The 10,275-nt window shown below is 38.2% G+C and overlaps 1 protein-coding gene across 1 annotated transcript in view; it reads left to right on the forward strand.

Moving 5' to 3' along the window:
- Window positions 1-10,275, forward strand: part of LOC118405014 (mucin-5AC-like) — an 89,714-nt gene that overhangs the window by 3,363 nt on the left and 76,076 nt on the right. The window contains exons 4-14 of the mRNA XM_035804414.1: window positions 511-706; window positions 1,038-1,087; window positions 2,002-2,136; window positions 2,854-2,980; window positions 3,401-3,539; window positions 4,625-4,812; window positions 6,285-6,395; window positions 7,128-7,248; window positions 7,797-7,919; window positions 8,415-8,571; window positions 9,226-9,324. Coding sequence (XP_035660307.1) covers window positions 511-706; window positions 1,038-1,087; window positions 2,002-2,136; window positions 2,854-2,980; window positions 3,401-3,539; window positions 4,625-4,812; window positions 6,285-6,395; window positions 7,128-7,248; window positions 7,797-7,919; window positions 8,415-8,571; window positions 9,226-9,324 — 1,446 coding nt within the window. The remainder of the gene's footprint in view (window positions 1-510; window positions 707-1,037; window positions 1,088-2,001; window positions 2,137-2,853; window positions 2,981-3,400; window positions 3,540-4,624; window positions 4,813-6,284; window positions 6,396-7,127; window positions 7,249-7,796; window positions 7,920-8,414; window positions 8,572-9,225; window positions 9,325-10,275) is intronic.

Below are 10,275 nucleotides of genomic sequence, written 5' to 3' on the forward strand. Positions count from 1 at the left end.
AGTACATGACAATCCTAATGATGGTTATAGTCATTAAAATAATAATAGTAGCAGAAGTAGAGTAGTGGTGATAGTAGAGTAGTAGTTTGATTATAGTCATTAAAATAATAATAGTAGCAGAAGTAGAGTAGTGGTGATAGTAGAGTAGTAGTTTTTGTAGTATTAGCAACATTAGTAGTAATGATAGAATAATAATACAAATAATGATAAGTGAACCTCCAGGTAAATTGATTTAAGTACTGGACAAAAATAAAAATAGAGGCATTGTATGTGTACATTGAAAGGTTAATCTTGAATTAATAAAACTTTTGCATGCAGCATTTTTTATCATTATTATTGATTGTTCTTGAAAGAAGCTTATTGAATTAGAAACTGGACTAGATGGTCCGGAACTCCTCGCAGCGATGAATGACAGACTGTACTGGACATCAAACTTCTCTTGCTGCACCTCATAGAGGATGACTAATGATGATGATGATGATTTATTGTTCTGGGTTCTTCTGTTGCTAGGTGTGACCTGTCCACCTGGGAAAGTTTACCAGGAATGTGGAAGTTCCTGCGGCCGCACGTGCAGAGAACTCGCCGAAGAAGACCACCTGTGTGACGATCAATGTGTCGACGGCTGCAACTGTCCTCCAGGCCAATACGAAACCCCGGAGGGTACATGTGTGTTCAAGCGAGACTGCCCTTGCTACTTCGAGGGACGGTGGATGCTAGCGGGTGCACAGTATCAGCCTCTCGGATCAATGAAAGATTGGTATTTAACACCTTTTATTCTCATTTTCAGTGTACTATATGATATGAAATTTCAGTCTTGATTAACTGCTGAAATCAAACAAACCAAACTTGATAAGCTATCAGACACAAGGCGTGGATTCATTTATTTCTTGTTGAAGACTTCAAGTTGAAATCAGATGTCATGAATCAATCTTGGCAGTTAGTTAAGATGTCCCAAGCTTCATGCTCAATTTGATACATGAGTATTAAAATTTTAACTTTTAACTGAACAACATATTCTCTGCTGGTTTGTTCAACAGCCAGTGCTACAACGGCGAAGTGATGTGTACCAGTCCTGGGGGTGAACCAGGTGAGAGATTTTAATGTAACCTTAGTCCTTAGATACCCTGTTTTTTTTTAAACTTACAACGGATATAGGTTACCCCTCGGATAAGATGAACTTAGTCTTATATATTAGTGTTATATCATTTTATTGTAATTCTTGCCTGTGGGCTAATTGCAGGTGACAAGAAAGAGTACATTTTCTGACAAGAATAAGAGTGTCTACTCTAGTCTAAAAGCTAACTCTAGATTCTGGGCTATTGGGTTCGACTTCTTTTTTAGAGATAGTGGAAGATGAAAGATCCAACCTTTTCTATTATGTGTGGGTTTTGTGATGTTAGAAGGCGAATTGTAGTTTCCTTCTGTCGGTCAGAGTGGAGAAATTTGGGTGGGATTTGGTGGCCTCTTCAAACAGCTCTTTTCTTTCAACAGTTATACTCTATTACTGTGATCCGGTTTAATAGCATACACAGTGGAGAGGGCACTCACTTAGCACCTTGCAATAGACATTCGGAGGTCATGGTCTTTTGTATAAGGGCAGACTAGGCCATACTAAAGACTTCAAAATTGTTACAAACTACTTTTTCTGCTGGGAGCATTCAACATTTATGGGAAGGATCCGGAGGTGTGTGTACATGTATTAGTAATTATGTTTAAATGGTGTTCATTGGAGAACATGTTGAATGCATGCAATACAATTATCTGCACTCACACACAGTGGGCTTGTTAAGAACTTTTAAGAGCAACCACGAGGTGGATGGGTGGGTGAAACTTGATGGAGGAGCTATGGTACAACCCCTCATGATCCACCAGTGACACATACAAAGAGTGATGAGAGTTTACAGGTCGTGGGTCAAAGTTCGGCAGCTAATTAACTATTTTGAGCGTGCGCACAAAATTTTTGCTTTTTAACTATTTTTTGCTTTTCAATTTTCTTTGCAGAAAGTTGTCCCGAGGGTCAGAATTACATTGACTGTAGCGCACCGGAGCACGCCAACACCCAGGGTGCAGCCTGCCAGTCGACTTGTGAGACGCTGGGCCAGGAATCACTCTGCTTTGCAACAACATGTGTCTCAGGTTTGCCCTTCCTTTTATTTCTGTAAACTTTTTTTCCACATTTTATTCACAAATCATAAATTACAGAACATTGATAGCAATTTAAACACTTGTATCACTATATAACATAAGACAAAATAAACACGAGTAAAACATTTCAAAATATTTACACTAGCATTTCCTTAGTAACCATCTTACACAATAGTCTACCTCAATCATCTAGGCACATACTATAGGCAATTCTATAAACTAGAACCCATTTTATATATTGTTGCAGGGGCCCTTTCTGACACATATTTCTGTAACATTTCTTTTATTGAAATATTGAATAATCTTTATTGCAAGTTCATGCCTGAGGGCTAATTGCAAACAAAGTAAAGCAGTGGTATACATATCTATTTAGTAGAAGAAAAAAGAGATCTATAGAGAAATCAAAAGGAAAATAACGGCTTGACTTCTTTTCCGCATGCAGTGGGAGATGAATTGTCATTTAATTTTCATATATCAAGGGGTTGGACGACTTAAGCAAGAATATTCTTTCTTCTTGGTCGGTAATTATAAAGTGAGAAAAGAAAATGGTAAAGTTTTGTAGATTTTAAGGAAAAGTTTGATTCTTTCGGAAGGACTGCCCCACCGAGCCACGCGGGGGTTGTGCTTGAATGTGTTTAAAAACAGTCCCCTTTTTTTCCCATTGGGATGTAAGCCTAACAAGCTGTCATGTGACAACCTTTCCTCCAGGATGCGTCTGCCCGGGGAACCTAGTGAAGGATGGCGACAGATGTGTAGAACCGGAAAACTGCCGGTGTCGCTACGGAGGCCACTGGTATGAGAGGGATGACTTTGTGATCAAGGAATGCAACACCTGGTAAGTCATTCAATCTCTCCCTGTCAGGGTATAAGTTTGAGATTTACCCACCAAGCAAGATACTCAGCATGTTACCATTCACCTCTTGCTCAAGAGAATCATCCCTTTCCTATATATAGTCACATATTATGGGTTCAGCATTGTCACTTTAAAGTCATGACAGGCGCATACTCTGCAGTATTTCAAGTTATAGGGACAAAACCAATGAAGATGGCCTACATATACTATAGCATAATTCAATGGTGACAAACTAGCCTCGTTTTGGTGCAATGACCCCGGATGACCAAGGAAATCCAAAATGAGGCATATTCCACTGACGTTCCCAATTCTACTGACATACTTTGATAAAATTTAAAAGAATGAACACCTTGTTACATGGTTTGACAGTTTGACTCATTTTGTGGCCATTGTCTTTTTCAGTTATTGCAATGGAGGAATGTGGAACTGCACATTTAAGCAGTGTGATGGCACCTGCACGATCTACGGAGACCCCCACTACTTTACCTTTGATGGAATAAGATTCAGGTTCCAGGGAGACTGTGGCTATGTGTTAGCTACGGTAAGGAAAAAGAGAGATAACACTAATTCACCTTTTTTCGTTGGGTAACCTATATCCGTTGCTTTTGAATGCAGGATACGTAGACACATCAAGTCGACAGGTGATAATTTTAAACTGCAATATCCTGAAAATATTGCAATTTGAAAGTAACGTCCGTCGACGTGATATCCCAAAATACCTTGTTTTTAAAAACAACGGATATAGGTAACTCAACGGATAAAGGTGAACTAGCGTTATATCAAAGTTATAAGGGTTATTCATTCTATGAACAAGGTCAATGGAGTTCATAAAAGAACTTAGAGGGGTATGTCCCTAATATGATAGTCACTGTGTTAATTCCAGTGTTGAATGTAAAGCGTTAGCATTTTTCTATAAATTTTCTACCAATTTAACACAGATGAAACTTTCATGCTAAAATATCAAAGTAAAAATTCATGAAAATAAATTTCACTTCCTGATTTATCCTCAATTAAATTCTGACACTGCAAATCACCTGCAGTCCCATAAAAAGCTGCCATAGGGGGGCTCAAAATTATATCAGTTTGTTGGAAGAGCAAGTGCTATCTACCATCTAAAAATCATGACCATCCCTTATTCAGGACGCAATCTACAACATATATGTACATGACTGTATAATTATGTGATTTGGAAAGAGGAGATAAATAGTATTCAGATAAATTTGCTAATAAGAGATTGTTTGCATATTGTTTGTTTTGTAATGAGACAAATTACGTCATATAACAAAATGTTTTCATTCTTCTTAGGCAGGCAGTTACTTCAAATTCATAAGTGCCAGACGCGTTGATCAGAATTGCACCAATTTAAAGAAAAGTATCATGCTTCGGTTCAAGAAAATATGCCACTGATTTGAGAGAGAATTTCTTTAGATATATGGGATTTTGCAAACTAACAGGTGCCTGGCATGTTGTTCAGAATGGCATCATTAAAAGAAAAAGTCTTCATTCTATAACATGATGATTTTGTAAAAACATATAATTAACTTTAGATATTCATGTATGTAAGATTTTGCTAAGCTTTTACCCTCATCATCGATCATCATCATCCTCTCTGCATGTATATTTCAGGATCACTGCCATAACCAAACGGGCCGGTTCAGGGTGGTTGCTGAGAATGTTCCTTGTGGCACCACCGGCGCAACCTGTGCCAAGTCTATCACCATCACCCTCCAGCTCTTGGAGATCATCCTGGAACCAGACAAAGAACCGTTCACCCGAGCCGTGGCAGGCTCCCTGTATGGATTCACACAATTTAAGTGAGTAATTGCGCTGTTGTTCCTGAAAATAATTTCATCAGGTTGGTAAAATCTATGTATAGTATATAGGAAAAATATAGAGAGAATTATAGGAGAAATATAGGAGAATTCTTTTTCACAACCAGTAGGTAGTTACTTGGCTTACATTTCGATGTCTCTCAGACACCGTTTTTAGAGCTTCTGACTGGAGTTCTGCTTCTTGCCGCTATACGTAGCCAATGTAGGTGGCGCTTTTGTGGCTAGAAAACAATCCCAAATGCGGCGAAGCTTGTAACCCCCTCGTCCCGGTTCATCACTGGGGTTGACTTTCTTATTCCTTATTTAACAGATTAGAATACAAGCAAACAACATGGCACAAACTTAGCAAACAGTCATTCACAAAAAGACTATAACAGTTACTAACAATCAAGTACATGTATATACTATTAGGCGTAATAACCTAAGACATACAAAGAAGTCAAAATAACAAAATCGATGGTAATATACACGTGTTCCACAACCATAATCTTTGTGGTGCACATGCATATTATTATTATATAAGATGTTACAAGAAATCCCAGTCATACATGGTTTGAACATTACAGAATGCCACCATGATACCGTAATGATTTAAAATTTTCAATCTTCAAGTCAAAATGTTCTTTTACTCATCCACAGAAATTAAATTTTTGTGTATATGTCAAGTTGAACATAAATCATAGAGCAGCTATATAATTATACTTAGTTGAACAAGGTACTAAATAGGGATTTCTTCAAGTTTCTAGGCCACATTTTTCTGTTCGCACAATAAACAGTGATATTGTGTCACATTGCTATTATTACCAGCTGTAGTGAAATATGCTTTGAATATCTGTTGTCAAATTGTGCAATGTTTTTCTAATTTTGGACTGCTCTCCTTGGATTTTTGTTAATGTTCTAAGCACTGGAAATGTGTTCCAAAAGATATGTCAACCAGCATTAGATATCTTTGCACAGGGTGTGCTGAATTTGATTATTTTCGCTTCCTTAAGCTTTTTCAGCTCTGTTGTAAAACAATATATAATGCAATGTAGTAGGCTGGTACCATGCATGTGATTGAATTCCACTTTGCTATGACCTGTCCCACCTACAGTAAAGAGAGAGGAGCAGCTTAAGAATATCAGAACCAAAACACACATCTCTCTTACTGGTACATAGAACAATATTTTCCATACACTGCTATCATGTGCAACTCATATGTCCGCCTACGTAGGTCAATTTATTCATACTTTATTCCAAATGCGAGACCAGATCACTCATGCATGACTGTGCTGTTATTCATAATATTGTGTTGTCCTGTATGTAGCCCCATAGTACCATTGGCTATATACTATAGCTAAGTAGTTGTTATTGGTTGCCACACATTGTGCATTGTGTGATCGTTGAGCATTAAATTGATTGATTGATTCATTCATTCACTCATTCATTCATGTAAAATGTCTCTCTCACCACAGCTGGAGAATCTTTTCCATCGGTTTCTTCACCATTGTGCAGGTGGATATTGGTCTTACAATCATCTGGGATAGGGGGACAAGAATCAGGATCAAGCTGTCACCCCACCACCAGTGCGTTATTCTTCTTTCTACAGTTTCTATTACAGTAGAAGCCGTTTAATCGCACAGCCCATTTGCCAGCGTATTTGAAGCAATTATCCGGATGGTGCAATAATGCGGAGTTATCCAGCAGGACCACACCGGTTTGGGACTTTGGCATTCCGTACAATTAACAGAAGTGTGCGGTTATCCGTTGTGCAATTAACTGGCTTCTACTGTATTTGGGTTTGATGGAATAAGATATGATTTATACTTCATATATTGTTTGGAGGGGACATAAAGTCTTTTGCCCCACCTAGGAGGCCTAGCGAAACCTTTAAGGTAGTAGGCATGATACATCAATGAAGGTTGAAGACATCCAGGTAATAAGATACGCCAAAAAGCAGTTACTCACAACAACTGGATATGATTCTGGAAACTCCAAGTATAATTTTCCAAAATCATATCCAGTTGCTTGAGTAACTGCTTTTTAATTCGGCGTAATATGCATTATAACATTATTTTTTTTCCATTGAGTGAGATCTTGATATACTCGTTACTTTTTACAGTCATGACATCAAGCAATGGTCAACATGGAAAAAATGGAAATGATAAAAATTCTATTGCTGGAAGTGATTTATTAGATAAACAGTAACTGTTGAATTTTGGCAAGTAAATTTCTTTATGTGCTTGCCCAATAAGTGACAAGTGAACTTTAAAAAACTCGTCCAACCCTGACTAGCCTTGGACATTTTCTCCATACAGGGGAAAAGTATGCGGGATGTGTGGTAACTTTAACAACAACCCCAATGATGACTTCACAACTCGCAACCAAGACCCGGTTTCCACTGGCTACCACTTTGGCAACAGCTGGAAAATATCGTCGGTAAGTTTACAATTGGTCATTTGATCAAATGTGTGGCAGAGTGCCATGCATATGTCTTTGTATTTCGTTAGATTGGTCATCACTCAATTGCCAGTCCAGTGTCTTGCAAATTTCTCAGTGAAGGCTCTTAGAATTTGAAGCTTGAACACAATTATATTACAGCTTCTTACGTTAAATATGACATTTAAACATCCGGGTAAACAATATTTACTAGTGATGCTGAAAAGGGTGATGGATATTACTCAAAACGTCCGGAAATAAATGTATGTTTTTTATCCAGTTGTACAATGTAGAAATTGAATTGCATTTCATATTACCATGTTTCTTCACTATTGTGGCCACTTTCACCAACCTTCTTCAGAGTAAAAGTAACTGGCATCTTGGTGGAAAAATTGACAGCAGTTGAAGCCATTCTGTAAAAGCCCTCCTCCACTTAATTACATATATCAAAATAAACAACATCAATTGAGAACTATCAACAGTCAATCTGAAGTGTTAATGAATGAGCAAAGACTTAAACCTTTCCATTTTTATGTTTTGTTACTCAGGCTTGTCCAGACCAAACAAAGGTCATTTCTCCATGTGAGCGCAACCCTCATCGTGAACCTTGGGCTCGGCGGCACTGCAGTATCATTGTGAACGAGGAGCTCTTTGGCAGCTGCCATAGTGTGGTAAGGCATCTAAATGTTGTTGATAAGCTGTTTTAAACTCATCATTGCAATTGGCTATGCCTGTCAGGGTCAGTAGTAATTAACACTGAAGAAGCATATCATTGTTATTACTATTATCATTACTATTATCATATTAAGTTATCTTGAGTTGTTTGTATTGTAAATAGTTGACCTTTGATTTCATTTTAATCAGTTTGTGTAATTTTGTGTTATTTTATGTTGGGGTTCCCCCGGCCCCCCAGGAGGCATTGAAAAACGCCAGTAGGCGATATACTTTCCTGGCTAAATGAATAAACTGAAACTAAAACTGAATTGAAATTGATTTGAAGTTGACCAGTGACTTAGGGAGTTCTGAAGAAGAGGAGCAAGGGGCCAGTCCCTTGCCTAAGCACTATATAATGTTCATCTGATTTTGTTATGATATGAAAATTTTATTGTCCTTTTTGTCTTACAATTCCATGTATATGTGTACTACATTTACCTGTATTTTTATAGGTCAACCCCAAGCCATACTACGATGCTTGTGTTTATGACACATGCGGATGTGACAGCGGTGGTGATTGCGAATGCTTCTGCACAGCTGTTGCTGCATTTGCTGACAAATGTAGTACGTACGGCTTCCACGTGCGCTGGAGAACTCAAGAAATATGTCGTAAGTATATTTTAAGAATTCCAGTCACCATGAACATTAGAGATGTAATCTCTTCTAGCAAAATAGCTGTATTACAGTGCATGAAGGACTTTCTGTTCCTTTCTAAATGTTGGGGTGTGTGCAATAGGAGAAGGACGTTAAGAAATCATTATACATTACTCAAAACATACATGTGTGTAATGCAATGACTCAAAACTTGACTTTCCTGTGACCTGTCAATTGGAACCTTTTAACATCAAGTATAATTATCAAGTATGGTGTACAGCCATGAAAATGTAGATATAATATTGTATGTATTGTAGGTATGTATGTACTATATTGTCATCTTCATTACACAGCTTGAAACAGTAGTTAGAGTCAGACATGATTTGTTTGACAACTGTCGAACATGCCCTCAATATAATGCTAGTTCACCTTTATCCACAGGGTAACCTATATTCGTTGTGTTTACACACGCGGTATTAAAGTGTGGACGGACGGTGAATCAAGTTGTAATATGTTCAACCGACAGTTTTAAACTGCCGTCTGTCGACTTGATATCCCTAAATACTTCTTTTGAAAGCAACGGATACAGGTTACCCTGTGGATAAAGGTAAACTAGCGTTACATGCAAGTTGACGAATTCAGACTCAGAATGAAATCCACCCAAAACAGCTACACAGTGTGAGGACCTGAACGTAGACGATGAGTGTGAGTGGCACTATGACCCATGTGGGACAGCCTGCCCGCCGACGTGTGAGGACCCATGGCCTGGTCACTGTGACCTCGGCTGCTTTGAAGGATGTCATCCACGGTGTCAGCCCGGAGAAGTGCTATTTGGTCACAGGTAACTTGGAGTAAATTTCTGATCTCTTTCTCTGTATATATACATATCAAAGCCACATATTGACACAGAGCACTGGGAGGACCTCCATGTAAATGACAGATCCAGCTGGAGATGCACACTCACCACTACCCGCACAAGCTGATCCTGCAAAAAGAACTTTGTAACAGACCCAAGTCAGCTTACAGATGTGCCCTGTATGGCGCCATGGCAGGGACTGTCATTCTCGTGTAGGACTATTTAGCCACAGTCGACGCTGTAGGGCTGATATCAAACTAGGATTTTACCATGGTCAATATTTACCGAAGGCGGCCATATTTGCATAGTCCTCCCAGTGCTCTGTGTCAATATGTGGCTTTGATATCTGATCTATGGCATTCTTATCGTAATCATTATGTATATCAAAACAAACCTACATCACAAAGAGAGGAGAAACCATGTAGTTTCAGAACCCAATTTCTTTTAGATTAGTATTAAAAGTCCTGCTTACAACTTTCCTATCTGTCTGACTGATAAGGCAAGGATAAACACTATCATATATAATTAGAAATAGACTATAGGTTACCTCCAAGTAGTGTCTTTTTACCTTCCCATCATGCAATGTGTGCATACATTAATATCACTAGCCAGGGAATTGTGCCATGTAATATCATTGTGCCCAAACTTCACCAAACAGCAGTGTTTTCTGAAAATACTATTGATTGATGATATTATACTACTTGTGCATCAGAAAAACACAAATGCACCAAAAAGCACCCATGGAAAAGTAAAGAAAATGATGTTTGTTGTATTGTTTTTGTAAGAATTATTGACAAATATAATTTTCTTTACTTTCCAATGGGTGCTTTTCTGAAAATACTATTGATTGATGATATTATACT

The sequence above is a fragment of the Branchiostoma floridae genome, chromosome 17 (assembly GCF_000003815.2).
Source record: "Branchiostoma floridae strain S238N-H82 chromosome 17, Bfl_VNyyK, whole genome shotgun sequence".
In the NCBI taxonomy this organism is placed as follows: Eukaryota; Metazoa; Chordata; class Leptocardii; order Amphioxiformes; family Branchiostomatidae; genus Branchiostoma; species Branchiostoma floridae.